This window comes from Lynx canadensis, chromosome A1, assembly GCF_007474595.2.
Source record: "Lynx canadensis isolate LIC74 chromosome A1, mLynCan4.pri.v2, whole genome shotgun sequence".
In the NCBI taxonomy this organism is placed as follows: Eukaryota; Metazoa; Chordata; class Mammalia; order Carnivora; family Felidae; genus Lynx; species Lynx canadensis.
In genome coordinates, this window is record NC_044303.2 from 209105365 (window position 1) to 209128760 (window position 23396).

The window sequence follows — 23396 nt, forward strand, 5'->3', positions numbered from 1 at the left end:
AATTAAAAAAAAAATAAAAAAAAAACAACTGTTTTTTATATATGGAAGAGTAGTCCTACCTTTAGCCCGGGTATATTGATTGATAGATAGATAGATAGATAGATAGATAGATAGATAGATAGAAGGTGGCCCTCCCAGAAACCAACTTTTTCCAGTCTTTTCCTGTGTCTTTCCTGTTTTGACTAGCTGGTTAGTTGGCAGGAGGGAGTGAGGGTCAAGGGCACTGAGTAGCTGGGGCCATGGAAAGAGGAGCTGGACTCAGTGATTTAACCATCACTTCTTCCTCTGATATAAATCGTCCCAAATGAAACCTCTCACTATATTGTGACTAGTGATAACCCTTGGATTCTTTATGAAAATACCACAGAAATCTTTCTACTTCCATCCTTAATGTCTTATAATGATTTGCATCAAATTAGATAAGATGCTGTATATGCACTTTCTGAAGTAGAAAAACAAAGTGTTTTGTTTTGTTGCCTTGTGGAAGTTTGAGAATAAGTCAAAATGCTTATCTCCCTTGGCTTTTATTTCTATAAAAGACGGTGAAAGACAGTGAGGGAAATTGCCTTCTTGGAGTAGAGTCCAGAGTGAATTCAGCAGTCCTCACTGACCCCTTCCCACACCCTTTTTGGGGGGTGAGGAGGCAAGGCTGGATGCTTTGTTGCAAAATAACCCTGCTTTGTGTTTGTCTAGCCCTTTCTGAAATGCAAAACCCCTTCCAAAAGCTACCTCCTTTGTCTTCTCAGCACCCCCAATGGTTGTCATGAGATCAGAGAATTCACATCTCTGATAGAAAAAAACAAGGCTAGTTAACGTTCACTGAGCCCAAGAAGAAAGCTCAATGACATATAGAACAACAATGGGTCTGGTTTCCCTCATACATACCATAATTTAATATGCTTCTAACTGCCCAACTCTCAAACATAGCATATCAAATTTTCAGGCTATTATTCTGTTTTTCAGATGTCCAGCTGCCTTACCCACATCTGCTTTACCAGTGCCATTCCTCTATTCACAGTCTGTGACAGGGATGACTGTTTCCTCATATCCATTTTCTCCTTTCTTATAATAGAACCCCTGTATATCAGTTGGCCCATCACCACTCAAGGATTACATTTCCCAGCATCTTTTGCATCTAGCTGTGGCCATGTGGCTAAAGTCTGTCCAATAGAATTTGAGTTAAAATAATGAGGGCAACTTCTGAGTTATCCCTTAATAGGAAGGGCTGTGTACCCTTTCCTCGTTTCCTCATCTAATGGCTAGAATGTGGATGTTATCAGTGAGCCAATTTGGACCATGGGAAGGAGGGCCAAAGGGGTTGGCAGAACAATGAGATGGAAGGATTCTGGGTCTCTGATGGAGAGAAGCCACCAAAACTGGTTATATCCAGACAGGTTATATCCTGAAGGAAACATGAATGCACATCTTGTTAGAATCACTATTATCTTGGGATTTTGAACTGTTAGATTTTTATCCTAATTAATACCTGACCCAATGTACAAAAATAATCTGGATAGCTGTGTACAAGAAGCCCCTGAAAAGATGGGACTATTCTTAACTGAATACTTCTTGCTTTGCGATGACAAAACCATGCTGAATGGCTCTGAACTTAAATCTCTGACCCTGATTTCAGATTCTATCTTTACCCCCTTCCATGCCATACTTTTCTCCTATGGCTGGAAACCCAGGTCATTTGTTTCCAGAAATGAAGCTCTATGTTTTTTCATTTACTGGTCCAGACAGGTAGCTACTATTCCATAAGGGAATCCAGTGAGCATTGCTGGAAGAAAGCACAAAGTGGGAGAGCACTGGACCGGGAGCCAGGAGACCCTGGTTCTGCTACCAAATAGCTTTGCAATCTTGGAGATGCCACTTAACCTCTCTGGGCCAAAGTTTCAACACTAAAATACTACGATTGCTCTAAAATGACCTTGTTGGTAGGTAGTAACCTTGGGTGCAGCTTCACAGTTGACTTTACAAGTCAAGGCTCGGCCTTGGTTGCCTTGGTAGAAGTTGAGAATATCTAGCATCATGACATGGGAGCACCAGAGAAATAGAAAAATGTTATCTTCCAAACATTCTTTTTCCAATGGCCCTGATGAAAGCTATGCAGGCCAGAGTGGAGGGAAAAATTGGGGGATTCTATTCCCTTAGAGGTCACAGAAAGCTAAAAAGTATCTTCCAGGGTTTCACAGAAAGGGCAACATTGACTTTGGGACACATCTTCCTTGTATGGGTCTGTCCTGTGAACCGAGGAAAGCAGCATCCCTGAAGCTTGTCCACTAAAATGCCCACACTTAGGCCCATTTGCCCCATGAGAACTAAGAAACTCCCAGTTGGGAACCATTACTAGGCCACCCCTTCATTTTACAGTCAAAGAGAGATTAGATCCAGAGGGGTTCAGTAACCTCGCCTAAGATTATCCTTGCTCTGGTGAAGGAAGGAGCTGGGACTCCATGCAAGTCTCATGATTCTTGCCTACGTCTTCTCTCTGCATCCTGGGATAAGACCCAAGTGCAATCACTATCGTGGGTCAACCAGACCAGTGGACTCCAAAGCAGGGTGATAGTGTATCTCCCTGGGTGAATAAGACAATGTCCTGGGATGACAGAAGAAAAGCACTTTCTATTTTTGTTTTATTTCCCCCTTTAAATCCTGTGGAACTTTACAATGTACATAATTTATTAGTAGAGTAGCATGTGTATAATTTATAACCATACACACACACACTCAAGTATTTTTCAACCAATCGTTATGCATGATCCGAAAGTGTGGAGCCCACCAGTTTAAGCATTCATTTCCACTTCTAACCCTAAAAAGGACCAGATTGCCCTGGTTTATTTTACTACTTATTTTTCCAGGTTGGAACCTGCAAGTTGGTCTTCTGAGTGTCAAATGCTAACCAAATCAGAATCCTCCATGTAGGCAGATTATCAGAGGATACGATCAGTGGTCAACCTGATCTTCTGTTTGGCATTAAATCCAGCAAGCCAAGCAGTTTTAGGTGACCTGGTCCTGATGTACTGGGAAGGTCTGGAATCACTAGAGGCAGCGAGGAAAGGAGAAGGGAAAAGATGGGTGAGGGGAAGCACCTCCACAGCGATGCTCACTCGTTTAAACACCTTCTCTCCTTTTCAGTCTTGCTCACCTAGTCTTGGAACAGAGCTTAAATTACTTCAACCTTTAAAAATGTTCCTCTTAACCTTACTCTGCCACGTGAGATGAAGCAACACATAGGAGAATAAAAGCGACTTCTTTCTAAATGATCGAACATTCATCTAGTATGCTCTGTGGTCCCTGCTTACACTGGAGCTAAGCACTCTCCCTTGGGCCTTAATCAGTATGACCGAGATGCAGGAAAATCAACATTTTGATGAAAAGAGACCCCCTGAATCCTGGGTTGGGGCAAGGGTATAACCTTTCCAAAGCATACTTACAAAAATCACCTGACGATCGGATTGTCCCTGCAGAGGAAAAAAAACAAACAAAACAACATGAAAGGAAAGTAAAACGTATAGGTCTAAAATGAAGCCCCTTCTACAGACAGCCAAGGGCAGCAAACACACATCTTCCCATCTGAACTCCCTTGACCGCTCACTTGGTTCTTGTTCCATGAGCACTGTGGTACTGAGGGCTCTCCGCCCATGACCTTATTTGGCAATCACCGCATCCTTGTGCTACAGGCTGGGATGATACGGTACAGAGGTTCCCAAGCTTTCTATGTTCACAGCACCTTTGCTGTCTCAGTAATATTTTTACAGCACCTCTCAGGCCAAAGAAATGCCTAAGTGTTCCATTTGTTCGGTAGTTACACCCAAACAACTTGGCATTAGTAGTTCACACAGATGTCGCTCTTTCCCTTGAGAAGTTGAGACATTCCACAGTATCCCTGAGAGGTTGGCACAGAGCCCTGGACACCCTGGCACACAGTTTGGGAACCAGAGATATACTCCCTATAATACAGTTATTATGTGCATCCCCGTTTTGTCCATGAGGGAGCTGAGATCCAGTAAGGTTAGCTTGTTGTAATACAGCATCTGAATACAAGTCTCTGAACTCAGAATTGCTCTGCTATACCAGACCCCTCCCCTCTTCTTGACTCACTGCCTGTACGTCTAGGCATTATTTCTCTTCCCATTCTGTATATTCTGCGCCTCCCCCCACCTCCCTACCTGAACACACAAGCACACGGGCATGTACACACACACAAACTTGTCCTCTTGGTTCAAACCATTCCCTTTGACTTCAGTGCACCTCCCTCTCATCTGCCTTCCAGAAACTGTCCCTGCTTCAATTCTCCGCACCTACTTTGACCACTTGTTTTTATACTAAATCTTCCCTCTTCAAAACTTCAGTCTGTCTATTAAGCATGTTGATCACATCCGGTCTTATGTTGCTCTCCAACTGTGTATCAGTAAGAATGTGATTTTCCCAGAGGACCGAAAGCTGCCGAGAAAAGGGGGTCTGTGTTGTCCTATGCTGGGTATACAGTAGCAGCTATGAAAGTTTGTTGAAATCAGCAAGGTATAATTTGATAGCACACTCTGATGCCTGGATGTAATTAACACACAGATCATATTTAACACAAAGACAATGATCATCAGGAATGATCATTAACACGTACCTGGCTTTACATTTTAACACCAAAGGCTTTTTTTTTTTTTTTTAACACCAAAGGTTTTTATTTTTGAGAGAGAGAGAGAGAGAGACAGAGTGCAGGCAGGGGAGGGGCAGAGAGAGGGAGACACAGAATCTGAAGCAGGCTCCAGGCTCTGAGTTGTCGGCAAAGAGCCTGATGCAGGGCTTGAACTCACAGACGGTGAGATTGTGACCTGAGCCGAAGTCAAGACACTTAACCGACTGAGCCACCCAGGCGTCCGCCCACCAAAGGTGTTTACACACACCATTGTATTTGGAACTCACAACAATTATAGCCCTTTTGTGGGAGAAAGGAAAGGGTTAGTCAGATGAGGCGACTCCGGCCGAAGTTACTCAACCTGTAAGTGCCAGAAGGATGTCTGGAAGCCCAGGGTGCCTATTTCCCTCCTGGCTCTCTGCTTCATGTATGCACTGCAGTGACCTCCCCAGAAATGCCAGTGTCCAGCCCAGTTCCATGTGATGGGTCAGGGTCTGGATTCCAGAGGCACCGTCCAGACTCCCAGACACCTGTCACCAGCGCTGTACCCTTGCTGCCTGGACGGTGGTATAGGCAGAGCAGTGAGCCACACTCCCTTGCAAGATAGAAGGCTGGTGGCTGGGGACATTGCTGGCTCCTTGGTGGGGTCCAGATGCTTGTTGAAAGTTCCAGTGCTGCCGAGGTGAGACAGAACCTCTACTGGTGGCTTCCGACGCGGGCTAAGCCAATCTCCCCTTTTAAGATAAAACCATAGCAGTTGGGATGGAGGGCTTCTGGGGCAAATAAGGAAAGCTGAAGCAAAAGTCTGAGACTAAAAGCCTACCGTGCAAAGGACAAGCAAGCTGCAAATGTGCATCTCTTCTTTTTGAAGAGCTTTGGTAAAAAAACAGCCAACAGCCAGAGCAGGACTCTGAAGTCAGCCTGCCCTGGGTTTACGGTTGACTCTGTTACTCGCTAATGTTATGATTTCGGGGAAATTATTTCACCTGTCTGAGTCTCAGTGTCCTTGTCAGTAAAATGAGGTCATAGATAGTTGTGAATATGAAATGGAAAAATGAATATAAAGCATGAGGAATAGTGCCTGGCAGGTAACAGAGGCCCAATGAGTGACGGCCACTTCTTCCCGGCGACAAATAGGTTTTCCACACACCAGCCTCATGAACACTTACTAAGTAGGACTTACAAACAACCCCAGCACCACGGCCCCCATTACAGCAATCTTCTGGGCACTGGTGCTAACTGCTTGCAGAGCAATTCAAAAGGCTCTAGCCTGTAGGATAATTGTAGTAGAATGGGGAAGGAGGCAGAGAGTGGAGGAAAGAAAACAGAACATGCCTAAGGCAGAAAAATTCACCCAGAGAGACCTTGACAGCAGAGAGAAAAGAAATAGATGGAGAGCCAACAATTGGTTAGTGGAAGGACGGGGTGCCTGCCGAGCTTGACAAGAAAAATAAACAACTTGGACCGTTGGAATATACATTTCAAATTACATCATTTTCTTCTGCATTGTGTCTCCAGGCTGCGGGGGAAGATACAAATGTGTCATATTTATTTATAAAGCTTTACTGGGATTTTTTTAAAAAATGGAATCGAACTTTATGAAGACAAAAAGGGGGGAAACAGCTGTAAGGTGGCTGTTTTCTCACATGACGAATGGGATGGGTTGAGTCCAGGATGGAAGTGTTTATGCCAGAACTTTCTTCATACCGCTGCCTTTCTGGAGATATAGATGCGTGTGGAGAGGGAATGTGCATGAAAGACATTTGTAAATTCCAGGGGACTATACAAATGGTTATTATTATTACATATACAGCATGCGCGTGCACACACACACACGATTAGAAATCCTTCTGGATATCGCTGAAATGCCAACCGCAGCTGTGTCTTTGTGGGAGCTGCCATGATGGAGATACTCACAAGGGCAGGGATGTCCTGGCTGAGTGGCACACTATGGGACCGCTCCTGCAAGGATTTATCGACGCCGACCTCGGAGTAGAAGACCTGGAAAAGACACAGACGTCCAGGGTGAGAGTAGGGCCAGCACTCCTCTACCAGATCAAGGTTCTGGGGTTCTAACTCCACTTACAACAGCAGTGGGTTCTGAGGGGCACCGCCTCTCCTCACAGACACCTGTTCTGAGGCAACAAACATCAGCTTGACCTGGCCGGGCTTGCAAACTCAGAAGCCAGAAGGGAGACACGTATTAGTGAAATGGGATAGAGAGGGGTGGACCCAGCTCCTACTATTTTTCCCCAAACCACAACTTTCTCAGGCAATCTTCCATCTTCCCACTTTGGATACAACATGACTTCAGAAACACATCTCTCTGCTTTAAGAAGCCGATGGGATGAGGACCTGTGTGTGTGTGTGTGTGTGTGTGTGTGTGTGTGTGTGTGTGAGAAAGGGAGGCAGTAGGGAGATGCAGGTCCTGGCGTTATTGGGGGAGCTTCCGTTTGACCTCAAGTGGGCAGCCCAGCTCCAGGGGGCTTGGAGCCCCATAGGAATGTGGTCCCCAGTGTGGCCAGCTCTCTGGATGTCCCCAGAGATTTCAGAACTCTAAATATTTATCTGAAATCTCCTAACTCCTAAAAGTTGACTTGTTTTTAAAAACCCTGTTCAAACAAAACATTTTAGTGAACGGAAATCAGTCAAACCTGTAACCTCTGGCAGGTAGGAACACATTCTCTGTTCCCTCCCCCACTTTGCCTGTCCATCCCTTTGCTTCAAGTTAGATTTTACAGTATTTTGTATTTATTGACAACATTCCACAGTGACTCCCTATTACTTCCCATGCTTCTGCTATTTAGCCTCTGAACTTGACTGTGGGCAACTGGATAGCAAGAACCACATCTTCTACTTAGTTTATATTTTCCCATCCCTGAGCAGAGTGAGGACTCCAAAGATCCTAACTGACTTTCAGGCACTTATAAACACCCTTAAAAGGGAAACATTTCCTCTGGTTTCATGTAAGGAGACTGGGGGAGTTATTAATATGGGAGGGTTGATATAAGGAGACCATATATAGACAGAGCAAGGGTGGGAACAGCACAGTTACCCCAACCACACCCACTACAGAAATTCCTGTGCCCAGGTACTCACGGTATACCCAATGATGGGGCTCCCAGGATGCCTTGGCATTTTCCACTGGATGCTGAAATCTGTGCAGTTCAGTGGGTACAGCATGATATCGAGAGGAGGTCCAACCTTGCCTGCCCCAAAGCAAAAGAGATTATGTTAGAGGCTCCACGCATCCCACCTTGAGTGTACTTACAGATGGAGAGCATACTTCAAGATGATGCCACAGGACAGAAATGCAGACATCTCTCTGGTATGCCACACCTCTATCAGCTGACTTCACCAGAATTCTGCTATCCCCTCCCAAACTGGCAATGGTAGGGAAATCAGCCCAGCTATTTCTCTCAGTCTCTTCTGTTAACTTTTTTGTTTTAATTTTTTTATGTTTTTTTATCTTTGAGAGAGACAGACAAGAGTGTGAGCAGGGGTGGGCAGAGACAGAGGGAGACACAATCTGAAGCAGGCTCCAGGCTCTGAGCTGTCAGCCCAGAGCCTGACTCGGGGCTCGAGCTTGTGAACTGCAAGATCATGACCTGAGTCAAAGTCGGGTGCCTCCCTTCTGTAACTTCTAATGCCCCAGGGACCAGTAAAGGGAGAGTCAGGGTAGCACAGACCAAACACTTCCAACTTGACTCTAGGAGCTTGGAATGTATTAAAGGAAGATGGTGATTTTATTTAGTAGCATATATATATATATATATATATATATATATATGCACACATATTATGTATGTTATATAGCTATGTCTGTTTATATATATTCTTATTCCAGAACATTTCAAAAATATGGTTAAGTGTAAAACAGGGTTAGGAAATTTCAAATGTTTTACTGTATCCTTACCTTAGATTTTATGATTACAAATAACGCATTTTAGATTTATAAATATACTAGATGTGGATTGCCAAAATTGAGAAAATACAAAAAAATTACATTTAGAAATGAGTCCTGTTGAGGTGCCTGGGTGGCTCAGTCAGTTAAGCGTCTGAGTCTTGGTTTCAGCTCAGGTCACGATTGCGCGGTTTGTGAGTGGGAGCCCCCCATTGGGCTCCACGCTGGCAGTGCAGAGCCTGTTTGGGATTCTGTCCCTCTCCTCCCTCTGCCCCTCCCCTGCTTTTATGCTCTGTCTCTCTCTCTCTCTCTCTCAAAATAAAGAAATAAACTTAGGGGCGCCTGGGTGGCTCAGTCAGTTGAGCGTCCAACTTCAGCTCAGGTCATGATCACACGGTCTGTGAGTTCGAGCCCCACGTTGGGCTCTGTGCTGACAGCTCAGAGCCTGGAGCCTGCTTTGGATTCTGTGTTTCCCTCTCTCTCTGCCCCTCCCCAGCTCGTGCTCTGTCTCTCTCATTCTCAACAATTAATGAATGTTAAAAAAATATTAAAAAAGAAAAATAAACTTTAAAAAATTCTCTAAAAATAGAAATGAGTCCTGTCAACATTTGAATACAGTACCTCCTTTGGTTATATAACATTTTTTTTTGTATATATATATATATATATATATATATATATACACACACACACACAAATACATGTACATATAAATTTGTATATGTATATATAATTTTTATTTTGCTTTGTTGTGTTCATTATATATAATAAGTATATATACAGTCATAATTTTAAATCTTATTTTCACTTTGTATATATAGTATGTGTGTATATATGTGTGTGTGTGTGTGTGTATATATGTGTGTATATATATATATATATATATATATATATATATACACATACATATATATATACATATATATAAACTGAAAGTATAGTTGTTCCCCCTTATGAGTGCAGGATACTTTCCAAGACCCCCAGTGGATGCCCAAAACCACAGATAGTACCAAAACCTATATATACTAAGTTTTTTCCTATAAATATATACTTGTGACAGTTTACTTTAATAATTAGGCACAGTAAGAGGTCAGCAATAACTAATAATAAAATAGCACAATTATAATAGTATACTGTAGTATAAGTTATGTGAGGTCTCACTATCAAAAGATCTTGTTGTGCTGTACTCACCCTTCTTGTGATGACATGAGATGATAAAATACCTACATGATGAGATACAGTGAGGTGAATGATGTGGGGACTGTGACATAGTGTTAGGCTGCTATTAACCTTTTGATGACATGTCAGAAGGAGGATCATCTGCTTCCAGACTGTGGTTGATGGCGGGTAACTGAAACCAACAACATTGAAATGGCAGATAGGTGGGGGACTACTGTAATGCATATGCCACAATTTCCACTGTTTCTCATTCCACTATTGTTAGACATTTAATTTATTTCCAGTATTTTGCTATTTTAAATAAAGCTCGATGAGGGCAGGAAATGGGTATGTCCAGTTCAGAGCACAGAGACCAATAAATGGGAGAGCTTGAGTGCATGAATGTTCTTCAATTTGATTTCCCACTTGCTAATATGTCCTGATGATCCTTCTTTTTAACAACTGTGTATAATTCTCCAGCATAACAGTTAGGATATTTTGTCTGCAATTAAGAGAGATCTAATGTGTATATTTATTAGACTGCTGCTGGGGCCTCCCACCAATGTATTTAATAACATAGTGGCTCAAGTGATAGAGGCTCAGTGCCATCACTTGGCAAGAACTACAAGTCCAGGAGGCAGCTGCCACCCCTCCCTGCCCATAGACACCTACCACTGCCACCAATGCTATCACTCAGGGATTTGGTCTTCGACTACTCTCTAGCTCTGCCTTGGTTCAAGATCTAAAGTCCCATCCAACTGGCCAGACTTATGTAATGTGACACCTTCTCGGCTCAACCAAGGGGTCAGAAAGGAAAGATCACTTTTTTTTCTGGTTTCCCAACTGTGAAAAGATGAAAGGAGTCTTAGGAATAGTTCTATCAATCCTATCCATAGTACAGAAGGCTGCTTAGAGGAGAATCAGACCCCAGGAAAAGAGCAGTGGGAGGTGGGAAGGCCTAATACTCTGCTACTCAGAGCATGCATGTACATTAACTGTTACTCTGTCGATTGACATTTAGGTTGTTTACAAAATTTCACTGTTAAAAATAATGCTGAGAAGAACATTTGTGTATGTACCTTTTTGCTCACATGTCCAAATATTTCTAGATGGATACCTATTAAAGATTATGGGTACATCTATCCTAAAACAGTGAAATGCACATTCTTTTCAAGTGCATCTCCAGAATAGATTACACGTTAGGTCACAAAACAAGTCTCAACAAATTCAAAAAGATTGTAGTCATACCATGCATCTTTTCCCACCACAACTCTATGGCAATAGAGATCAACCAAAAGAAAAGAAAAGAAAAATCAATCACATGAAAAAAATCTGAAAGACCACAAATACATGGAGGTTAAATAATATGCTTCTAAACAATGAATGGGTCAACTGAGAAATCAAAGAGGAAATAAAAAATACATGGAGACAAATGAGTATGAAAACACAATAGTCCAAAATCTTTCAGATGCAGCAAAAGCACTTCTTTTTTTTTTTTTTTTTTTTCAATGTTTATTTATTTTTGGGACAGAGAGAGACAGAGCATGAACGGGGAAGGGGCCGAGAGAGAGGGAGACACAGAATCGGAAACAGGCTCCAGGCTCTGAGCCATCAGCCCAGAGCCCGACGCGGGGCTCGAACTCACGGACCGCGAGATCGTGACCTGGCTGATGTCGGACGCTTAACCGACTGCGCCACCCAGGCGCCCTGCAAAAGCACTTCTAAGAGGGAAGCTTATAGCAATACAGGCCTACCTCAAAAAGCAAGAAAAATCTCAAATAAACAACGTAACCTTACACCTAAAGGAGCTAGAAAAAGAACAAACAAAACTCAAAACCAGTATAAGGAAGGAAATAATAAAAATGAGAACAGAAATAAATGAAATAAAAACTAAAAACTAAACACACACACACACACACACACACACACACAATAACCAGTAAACTGGATCAATGAAACCAGAAGCTGGTTCTTTGTAAAGATCAACAAAACTGATAAAACATTAGCCAGACCCATCAGAGAAAAGAAAGAGAGAGATAGAGAAGACTCAAATAAACAAAATCACAAATTAATTAAAGAGGAGAAACTGACACCACAGAAATGCAAAGGATTATAAGAGAATATTATAAAAAATTATATGCCAACAAATTGCCAACCGAGAAGAAATGGATAAATTTCTAGAAACATATAACCTCCCAAAACGAAATCAGGAAGAAATACAAAATTTGAACAGATGTATTACCAGCATTGACATTGAATCAGTAATCAAAAAATGCCCAAAAACAAAAGTCCAGGACCAGACAGCTTTCACAGGTGAATTTTGCCAAATATTTAAAGAGTTAATAATGTATTTTTCTCAACTATTCCAAAAAAACAGGAGAGGAAAGAAAGATTCCAAATTCATTCTACGAAGTCAGCATTACCTTGATCTCAAAACCAGATAAAGACACTACCAAAAAACAAAAAAGAGAGAACTATAGACATAAAAATCCTCCACAAAATATTAGTGAACCAAATCCAATAGTACATTTAAAAAAATCATTCACTACTATCAACAGGCATTTATTCCTGAGATGCAAGGGTAGTTCAATAGTCACAAATCAATCAACATAATACATCACATCAAAAAGAGAAAGGGTAAAAACAATGTGATCATTCAATAGTCACAGAAAAAGCATTTAACAAAGTACAACATCCATTCATGACAGAAACCCTCAATAAAGTGGGTTTAGAGGAATATACCTCAACATAATAAAGCCCATATATGAAAATCTCATTGCAAACATCATACTCTGGTGAAAACCTGAAAGCTTTCCCCCAAAGATCAGGAACAAGACAAGGATGTTCACTATTACTACTTGTATTCAACATAGTACTGGAAGTCCTAACCACAGCAATCAGACAAGAAAAAGAAAAGGCATCCAAATTGGTTAGAAAGAAGTAAAACTTCCACTATTTACAGATGACCTGATACTATACATAGGAAACCCTAAACACTCCACTAAAAAGCTACTAGAACTGATAACTGAATTCATAAGGTCACAGGATACAAAATCATTATACAGAATTCTATTACATTTCTACACACTAACAATGAAATAGCAGAAAGAGAAATTAAGAAAACAATCCCATTTACAATTGCACCAGAAATAACAAAATGTATAGGAATAAACTTAACCAAGGAGGTGAAAGACCTGTACTCTAAAAACTATAAAACATTGATGAAGGAAATTGAAGATGACACAAATAGAAAGATATTTCATGCTCATGGATTGGAAGAACATTGTTAAAATGTCTGTACTACCCAAAGCAACTTACAAATTTAATACAATCTCTATCAAAATACCAAAGCATGTTTCACAGAACAAGCACAGATAATCCTAAACTTTGTATGGACCCCCAAAGACCCTGAATAGTCAAAGTAATCTTGAAAAAGAACAAACTGGAGGTATCACAATCCCAGATTTCAAGATATGCTATGAAGCTGTAGTTATCAAGACAGTACGATATTGGCACAAAACTAAATAAACAGATCAACAGAACACACTAGAGAGCCCAGAAATAAACCCATGATTATATGGTCAATTAGTCTTCAACAAAGGAGGCAAGAATATGCAATGGGAAAAAGACAGTCTCTTCAACAAATGGCATTGGTAAACTGGACAGCCCCATGCAAAAGAATGAAAGTGGACCACTTTCTTACACCACACACAAAAATAAAATCAAAAGGGATTAAGGACCTAAGTGTGAGAACTGAAACCATAAAAATCCTAAGAAAAGAGCACAGACAGTAATTTCTCTGACATTGGCTATAGCAACATTTTTCTAGATATGTGTCCTGGGGCAAGGAAAACAAAAGCAAAAATAAACTATTGGGACTACATCAAAATAAAAAGCTTCTGCACCGCAAAGGAAACTATCAATATAACTAAAAAGCAACCTATGCAATGGGAGAAGATATTGCAAATGACATCCGATAAAGGGTTAGTATCCAAAATACATGCAGAACTATGAGAAAGAATGAAATCTGGCCTTTTGTAGCAACATGGATGGAACTGGAGAGTGTTATGCTAAGTGAAATAAGTCATACACAGAAGGACAGATTCCATATGTTTTCTCTCCTATGCGGATCCTGAGAAACTTAACAGAAGACCATGGGGGAGGGAAAGGGAAAAAAAAATGGTTAGAGAGGGAGGGAGCCAAAACATAAGAGACTCCTAAAAACTGGGAACAAACTGAGGGTTGATAGGGGGTGGGAGGGCACGGTGGGTGGGTGATGGGTATTGAGGAGGGCACCTGTTGGGATGAGCACTGGGTGTTGTATGGAAACCAATCTGACAATAAATTTCATAATAAAAAATAAAAATTAAAAAAAAAATTTTAAAAAAACAAAATACATGAAGAATTTATATAACACAAATAATCCAAATTAAAAATGGGCAGAAGACATGAACAGACATTTTTCCAAAGAAGACATACATATAGCCAACAGACACATGAAAAAATGTTCAACCTCACTCATCATCAGGGAAATGCAAATCAAACTCAATGAAATATCACCTTACACCTGTCAGAAGGGCTAAAATAAAAAACACAAGAAACAACTGGTTAAGAAATTAACCAGTTTAGAAGGAAGAAGATACACCCTTATGTTTATTGCAGAATTATTTACAGTAGCCAAATTATTTATTTTATTTTTATTTTTTCAATATATGAAATTTATTGTCAAATTGGTTTCCATACAACACCCAGTGCTCATCCCAAAAGGTGCCCTCCGCAATACCCATCACCCACCCTCCCCTCCCTCCCACCCCCCATCAACCCTCAGTTTGTTCTCTGTTTTTAAGAGTCTCTTATGCTTTTACAGTAGCCAAATTATTGAAGCAACCAAGTTTCCATTGATAGATGAATGGATAAAGAAGATGTGACACACACACACACACACACACACACACACAGAGGAAAATTACTCATCCATAAAAATAATGAAATCTTGCCAACTGCAATAACATGAAGCTAGAGAGTATAATGCTAAGTGAAATAAGTCAGTCAGAGAAAGACAAATACCATATGATTTCACTCAAATGTGGAATTCAAGAAACAAAATAAATGAACAAAGAAAAATAAGAGACAAAAAAATAGAATCTTAACTATAAAGAACAAACTGTTGGTTGCCTGGGAGGAGGTGGGTGGGGGGGATGAGTGAACAGGTGAAGGGGATGAAGAATCTACTAGTCCTGATGAGCACTGAGTCATGTACGGAAGTGTTGAATCACTATACTGTACAACTGAAACTAATATACACCATATGTTAAGTATACTGGAATTAAAATGTTTGAAATTATGGGTATATGCATTTTAAGTTTTAATGGACTGACTTACTGGTCTCCACAAAGGATTAAACTCATTTGATTTTATTCATTTGGGCAAATTCTTAAAGCGGAATTCTTGTATCTAGGACAGAATTTTTCAGTATCCACACCATTGACCTTTTGGGCTAGAGGTGTTTTGTGGGAACTCTCCTGTGCACTGTAGGATGCTGAGTAGCATCACTGGTCTCAGCTCACTAGATGCCCCAAACATAGCTGGAAAAACCAAAAATAATCTCCAGACATTGCTAAATGTCTCCTGGGAGCAAAATTGCTTCCAGTTGAGAACTATTGATCTTAGAGAATGGATTATTGATTTAGTTATTTATTTATTTATGATGTTTATTTATTTTTGAGAGAGAGCACAAGTGGGGGAGGAGAAGAGAGAGAGAGAGACAGAGAGAGAGAGACAGAGAGAGAGAGACAGAAAGAGAGAATACAAAGCAGGTTCCAGGCTCTGAGCTGTCAGCACAGAGCCCGACACGGGGCTCGAACTCAAGAACCGTGAGATCATGACCTGAGCTGAAGTCGGATGCCTAACCAACTGAGTCACTCAGGTGCCCCAAGAATGTATATTTTAAAGACTTTTTATAAATATTACCCAACTAACATCTGAAAAATTAACCAGTTTAGAAGCTTATGGAGGTGTATGAGGATGCCCAGTAGAAGTATCACACCTTCACCAGATCTGAGTATTACTTAAAAGTCTTTGCTAATTTGATAAGAAAAGAATTGAATATTTTAATATCTTCTTTGGCTATTTTTCTTCATCTATTCATGTGTTTTGTACATTTTTTCAATTGGGTTGTTAATTTTTTTCTTATTGATGTAAAAGAACTCTTACTAGGTTAAACATCCTAATCATTCACCTGTATTTTCTCTGCATATTTTTATTTTGGGGTCTAGCTGTGTAATTAACCACTACTGGCCAGCTTTCCTGCCAAGTTAAGAGGTTTATGCTAACAAAATCTCATAGGAGACTGGCAAGTGGGGGGAAACAGAGTAGAAATGACTTATCAGACCCTCACCGAACCATAGAATAACCAGTAAGCACACCTTCATCCTAAGTCCTAGGAATAGAACTTTCTCCATTTACTTTGGGGAAAATGACAACTGATCAAGGCGGGCTGCTTGGGTCAATAAGCAGGACACCAGTTCTCATGTCTTTTGTATATCTGCCATTGTTCACAGAAACAGAAAACACTCGGAGTATTTGAAGCACAAGCATGGTTACAAAATTGGTGAGAAGGCCAGTGGAATGGAATTTAGGACCTTCCGTTCACTGTATTTTATAGATAGATAAATACATAGATGTATGTATTGAGAGAGAGAGAGAGAGAGAGAGAGAGACTAGCTATAGTGGTGACCCAAAACTAAGAAGCCTCTGCCTTCACATTCAGTCCTGTCAATAGACTACAAGCTGCCTTCACACACCCGCTGATGTGGGGGTGAGCTTTGGAAGGATGAGTTCTCATGTTTTGATAGCCTCGCTTAGCAGGAGAAACAGCAGGAGGAAAGTGGTCTTCATCCCACTCCTGTCTTCCATTTGTCCCAAGAATGCATCCCATTGGCGGAACCTAATTTACATCCAGAATACTGCCTGCAAGGCAGTCTGGAAAATGTCGTTTTAATTTTTCCAGCCTGTGCGTTACAGTAACAGCACCTAGAAGGAGGATGAATAGATGTTGAAGGAGCAAGCTATAGGTTCTATGACATATTCGTACCATACAAAGCATAAATTCCGATATGCTATCCCCTTTACTTTCATATTCTGTAGGAAAATATTCTGGCCGAGCCCTGCTGGGACACAGTTAGGTACGACTTCTATTTTACTGGCATATTCACTCATTCATTAAATCTTTCACATACATAGCAAGTATGTATCGAGTTCCTGTATGTATGAAGCACTGGGTTAGTCAGTGAGGCTACATTAAAGATGAGAGAGATAGAGGACCAGGAACGAGTTAGCAGGGCATTACCACTGGGTGTGATAAGCCTAAGGAGAGATGTGGGGCACTTTTGAGGCAATGGCAAGGATGCACCTGAGGCAAAGTGGGGGTGGGAAAGCGTTCCAAGCACAAAAAGCAGTTCGTACTCTTCCCCCAAAAGCAGGAGGAAGAATCACATAATGGAACCACTGAGGCGTTGTAGTTGGGTCAATGTGGGGGCGAAGGAAAGGAGTCAGGAAAGCTGCAAGGATTCTGCCTTGGGCAACACAGGGGAGGAGGGTTTAGGCCATTCAGTGTCTGGGAACACAAAGATGGCCGTTACAGTGATGAGGGAGGTGTGGTCGTGGGCAGCTGGTGAGCAAGACATGGCCAGGTCAGACATTTGGACCAAACACCAAAAATATTCCAGATGAATCAAATGGTGAAAGGCTGGAAATCAAATTATAGAAGAGAATTGGATTTTAAAATCAGATTTTTGTTTTTGAGGAGAAGCCTTTCTAACCTTAAAAAAGGTAAAGAGAATAAATCAAAAGAAAATGATGAATTCTGCACCATAAAACTTTCACTATGCTCTTCAAAAATTGCAAAAGAAAATCAAAACAACAGACTGAAGGATAAACGATTGCAGCAAAATGACAGGCCAAGGGCTATCTTTATTTTAAAACTCATACATATTGATTAAAAAAAGACATATTCAGACCCTAATAAATAAAATATGAGGAGACAACTCACAAAAGAGAATGTATAGCTGGTAAACGTGCATGGTGAAATATTCAAATTTGCTAGTTATCAAATAAATACAATTTTTAAAAATTGAGATGTCCTTCTTACCTATTAAATTAGCCAAATATTTAAGTGATAGTAACTAATATTGACAAGAGTACATGAATGTGCTACTCTCAAAAAATTACTTGTGACAGTGTAAATGAGCACAGGCATTTTGGAAGACAATTTGGCAATGTGCAGTGATATCCAAAGCCATAAATAAGTTCCTTTCCTTGGGCTCTCGAAGTGTGGTTACAGTCTTCCATGAGGAAAGAATCTTAAAAGAAGAGAAGACCACTCACATGAAAATGTTCTGCCTGTGATCACTTGTGATACAGAAAAAATATAAACAATCTAGATATTTAGAATCAGGGCGGTAGGTCATTAGCGGTGTATTTCACAGGTGGACTGTAATATAGACATTAAAAATGAGATTTGACGGGTGCCTGGGTGGCTCAGTCGGTTGAGTGTCCGGCTTCGGCTCAGGTCATGATCTGGCGGTTTGTGGGTTCGAGCCCCACATTGGCTCTGTGCTGACAGCTCGAAGCCTGGAGCCTGCTTCGGATTGTGTGTCCCCACTCTCTCTCTGCCCCTCCCCAACTCATGCTCTGTTTCTGTCTCAGAAATAAATAAACATTTTTTAAAAAATGAGATTTGACTAAACATAAAGTGGTATCTTGGATTGGATCTGGAACAGAAAAGGACATTAGTGGAAAACCCAGTGATATCCTAATAGTCTGTAGTTCAGTTGATAATATGGTACTGTGACTAGTTAGTACTATCCCTAGTTAATTTTTTATTTTTTTTAATTTTTGATTTTATTTATTTATTGAGAGGGAGACACAGAATCCGAAGCAGGCTCCAGGCTCTGAGCTGTCAGCAGAGAGCCCGACGCGGGGCTCGAACTCATGGACCGTAAGATCATGCCCTGAGCCGAAGTCGGACGCTTAACCGACGGAGCCACCCAGGTGCCCCTATCACTAGTTAATTGTTTAGATTTGACAAATGTGCCATGGTTATGGAAGACGTTAGCACGAGGATAAACTGGGTGAAAGGAGGACAGGAATTCTTTGATCTTTGCAACTACCTATAAATCTAAATTTCTTTCAGAATTAAAAGTTTATTTCAATTTTATTTTTTTAAGTTTACTTATTTTGAGAGAGGCAGAGACAGAGCAAGTGGGTGAGGGGCAGAAAGAGAGAGAGAATCCCAAGCAGGCTCTGTACACTGCCAACACAGAGCCCAACGTGGGGCTTGAACTCAGGTCATGAGATCATGACCTGAGCCGAAATCAAGAGTCAGAGGCTCAACTGACTGAGCCACCCAGGTGCTCCAAAAGTGAAGCTTGTATCACTCTTCAGCAAAAAATATGATGTGGTATTAAATAAAAAGTATGCCCAATTGCCATGGATACTATTACTAGACTTCTAGGAAGTACTCGAAAATAATTTGAAGGCAAGAGTAAAAAGCAATTGTTATGTTAGGGTGGCTGAGATTAAAGATGATTTTTCTTCCTTCTGTTTTCTTCTATTCGGTAAGCTTTGTAGAATGTTAGTCTATTTTTTTTATGATTTTTAAAAATTACTCTGTAAAGTATTTTTTTTAATTTTTTTTTAACGTTTATTTATTTTTGAGACAGAGAGAGACAGAGCATGAACGGGGGAGGGTCAGAGAGAGGGAGACACAGAATCTGAAACAGGCTCCAGGCTCTGAGCTGTCAGCACAGAGCCCGAGGCGGGGCTTGAACTCACTGACCGCGAGATCATGACCTAAGTCGGCCGCTTAACTGACTGAGCCACCCAGGCGCCCCTGTGTAAAGTATTTTTATAGTCAAAGACCATTGCTCCTTTGTAGCAAAGGAGATCCACAGACAACTGCTTCATGAAGCTTGTATTAGTTGCCTTAAGGCAAGCTTTGTTGTCTCACGGATGCAATCTGTCTCTCTCCATTTAATGGGAAGGCTAAAAATAGTTGGCAATTAATGAAGCAGATCTATTAGCTCTTAACCACCAAAGGTAACTTATCTGCATAAAATATTATTCCTGTATCAGAAGTCAATCGTCATGGTAAAACGAAGGCACCCAGGAAGGAGGCTATCGCTGTCATGAGCAGTGCCACACAGCATTGTCAACCGGTAGCAACAGAAGTGCTATCGGGGTGACCTGGCATTGGAAAGAATACAGAACAGGCACTCTCGTGCTCCTCCCTACTTTGGTGGCTGGCTCTATCAGAACAGGATTTTCCAAAAGTTTTTGCTCCCTATGCCCCGGATTCTCTAGAGCAGCTCTGATTCTAAATTGTGTCTCACAACAATGGAAGTTAGAGGGGCATGGCCACGGGGTCTCCCAGAACATGGGTGGAGGATGGCCAGGGCCATGTCTCATTCACAGTGTCTCAGAGAGGAAGGACAGGTCCCTGACCTTCATGAAGATTCTAAACTAGAGCTGGTGGGGAAGCCAAGTGCTCTGAGCATGCTGCCTTTACATACACCCATTTCCATGGCCCTGCATACTGATGAGATTTTGTTTTTCCTTTCTCAAAATAACTAACATTTTATCTAATGGGAGAAATATTTGCAAACTATATATTTGATAAGGGGTTAATATCCAAAATATGTAAGGAACTCATACAATTCAATAGCGAAACAAAAACAAAGCAAAAACAAAACAACACAAAAATAATACAATTAAAAATGGGCAGAGAACCTAAAATTTTCCAAAGAAAGACATTTTCCAAAGACGATACACAATTAAATAGCCAAAAGATATGTGGGAAGGTGCTCAACATCACTACCCAACAGGGAAACACAAATCAAAACCACGATGACATATAACCTCACAGGAGATATGGCACATTGGGGAGGATGTACGGAAAAGGGACTTTTCTTGTGCACTGTTGGTGGGAATGTAAATTGGCACAGCCCCAGGGTGCCTGGGTGGCTCAGTCAGTTAAGCATTGGACTCTTGATTTCGGCTCAGGTCACAATCTCACAGTTCATGAGCTCCCGCCCCATATCGGGCTCTGCACTAACAGCTACTTGGGATTCTCTCCCTGTCTCTCTCTGCTCCTCCCCTGTTTGCATGCATGATCTCTCTCTCTCTCTCTCTCTCTCTCTCTCTCTCTCTCTCTCTCTCTCTGTCTCTCTCTCAATAAATAAATAAACATTAAAAAATAAGTTTAAATTGGCACAGCCACTATGTAAATCTATATGGAGGTTCCTCAAAGAACTAAAAATAGAACTACCATGACTGGGTATCTGAAGGAAATGAAAACAGGATCTCAAAGAGATATCTGCACCCCTGTGTTCATTTCAAGCATTATTTATAATAGCCAAGGCAGGGAAACAACTCATGTCTATTGATGGATAAATGGGTAAAGATGTTGTTTTATATATATACACACACACCACCACCACTGATCAGCAAAGTACTACTGAGCCATACAAAAGAAGGAAATCTTTCCATTCGTGACAACACAGATGAACCTGAAGGTCACTGTGCTAAGTGAAATAAGTCAGATAGAGAAAAGCAAATCCTGTTTTATTTCATTTGTATGTGGGATCTAAAAAAAAAAGTCAAACTCCTAGAAACAGAGTAGATTGGGGGTGGGTGGGGAGGAGAATGGGTAATGGTGGCCCAAGTATACAAGTTTCCAGTTATAAGATAAGTAAGTTCTGGGGACCTAACGTACAGCATGGTGACGACAGTTTACGATGCTGGAAAGCTGCTGGGAGAATAAATGTGAAAAGTTCTTACCGATGTAATAAATGCATCAGCTAGCCTCACTGAGGTAATCATTTCTCAACAAGTAAATCAACTGTGTATGTCAAATTATCACATTGTACACCTTAAACTTACACAACGTTATATGTCACTTATATCTCAATAAAGCTAAAAAAATAAATAAATAAATATGGGGACGAGGAATAAAATACAGCCAAATCTCCATTCTCTATTCCTTTCCTTTTCCTTCTTCTCTTCCAGAGGGAACAACCCTTTGGTGTTCTGTGTCTTATCCCCATGTAGGTTTGCATACTTTGCTTTTGTCTACACATTATTTTTACTGGAAACAACGTAACTGTCCAGCAGTAAGAGAATGGATAGACTGTGGTTTATCCATACAATGTACCACCATCTTTCCCCCTTGAAGGTTGGTTTCTTGAAAATGAAAGAGAGATCTATCTGAGGAAAGATAAAGAGAGATACAGGAGAAAATCCCTATAAACTTGAAAGCATTCCTCAAATAGTAGTCAGCTTCTGAATCTCCCCTCACTGCTGTCCTGGCAATCGTCATTCTTTGGTTTCTAAATCCATTGCCATTGGCCTGTGTGCATATCAGTTTCCAAAATGTCTCACTGCCATCTTCTGCCTATTCCCTTTTGTCCTGCTCTTTGCCCCAAATTACAATCATTTGAGTGGAATTTGGGAAGGACCAGTAGTAAATACATTTGTTTGACCCAACATCACCAGAAATCAATTGATCCGCATGACAATATGGGACACAGGAGAGAGAAATTATTCCCATTTTCCAGATGAAGAAACTGAAGTCTGAACGGGGTTGACATAAAATCTTATCAATGGGGCAGGAGGCAGAGACAGTGAGTAACGAGGTAGAATTGTTCTTCCTCCTCGACTTTTTCTTGGCGATTCTGCACAACCTCTTCTTCTCGACCCCCACTAGGTGCCCTCCTCCTGGGGGCTCCCATCCCCGCCACTCACCCCTACATAGATGCTGGTGGCTCCCCAGTCTATTTCTCCAGCCCAGCCACCTCTTCCAGAAGGGCAGGTCTATGTCCCTAACTGCCAAGTGGACCCAGGTGTCACATGGGCTTCTCAAACTTCACATGTCAAAACTGAGTTTGTCACCTTTTCTCTTTAACCTCAGCCGCATCAGTAATCCTTGTCCTGCTAGGTGGCATTACCATCCACCACGATTCCCAAAAGCCTGGAAGTCACCTTCAACATCAAATTAATCACAAGGTATCAATTCTCTCCTATTCGTGCAGGCCTCAGAATCCTCCTCAACTCAGTGCCTGGAAGCAACAGCACCAGCTGCTGTTCAGGGAGGTGCGTGCCGTGGAACATATTTGCCATTTGTCCAGACTCCCCTGGTGGTTTTCTGGTCTTTCCAGATCCTAGGGGATACAGTTTCCTTCTCTCTGCATTTACTCTCCTCTGAAGAGTATGTGTTCATAACTAAATGAAACTTGTTTTCTGCAAAGCAGTGGAATGCAACATTAAGGGTGTCGGAGTCAGGCTGGTGGCTCTAAACTCTGTGTGTAGGAGGCACATATGAATGGCCAGCTGCTGGAAGGAAGCACCAGAGACACATTTGCATTGTGAGCACAGCTTTTTTTTTTTCCTTGTGTGTTTGTTTGAAGTGTCCTCGAGGGTAGGGTAGGGCGGATCTCCAGCTGGGGGCTGACTGAAGCTGAATTTGCAGAGCAAGCACATTGTTTGAGAATGTAGATTACTGGGGTATACAAGGAGGGGGTAGGTTAAAAGCCGGAGAAAGCCACCCAGTAGAACCACCTTTGCTATGGAGATAGATTCCAGGCAGGGCAGGGTGGTTCTGGAAAGGTCGGAGAAACCATGGGGAAATCTTGACACAAGGCC

At 41.3% G+C, this 23396-nt stretch overlaps 1 protein-coding gene across 1 annotated transcript in view; it reads right to left on the minus strand.

The window, feature by feature from the left end:
• Window positions 1–23396, minus strand: part of EGFLAM (EGF like, fibronectin type III and laminin G domains) — a 180537-nt gene that overhangs the window by 110014 nt on the left and 47127 nt on the right. The window contains 3 exon segments of the mRNA XM_032594538.1: window positions 3438–3464; window positions 6554–6637; window positions 7736–7845. Coding sequence (XP_032450429.1) covers window positions 3438–3464; window positions 6554–6637; window positions 7736–7845 — 221 coding nt within the window.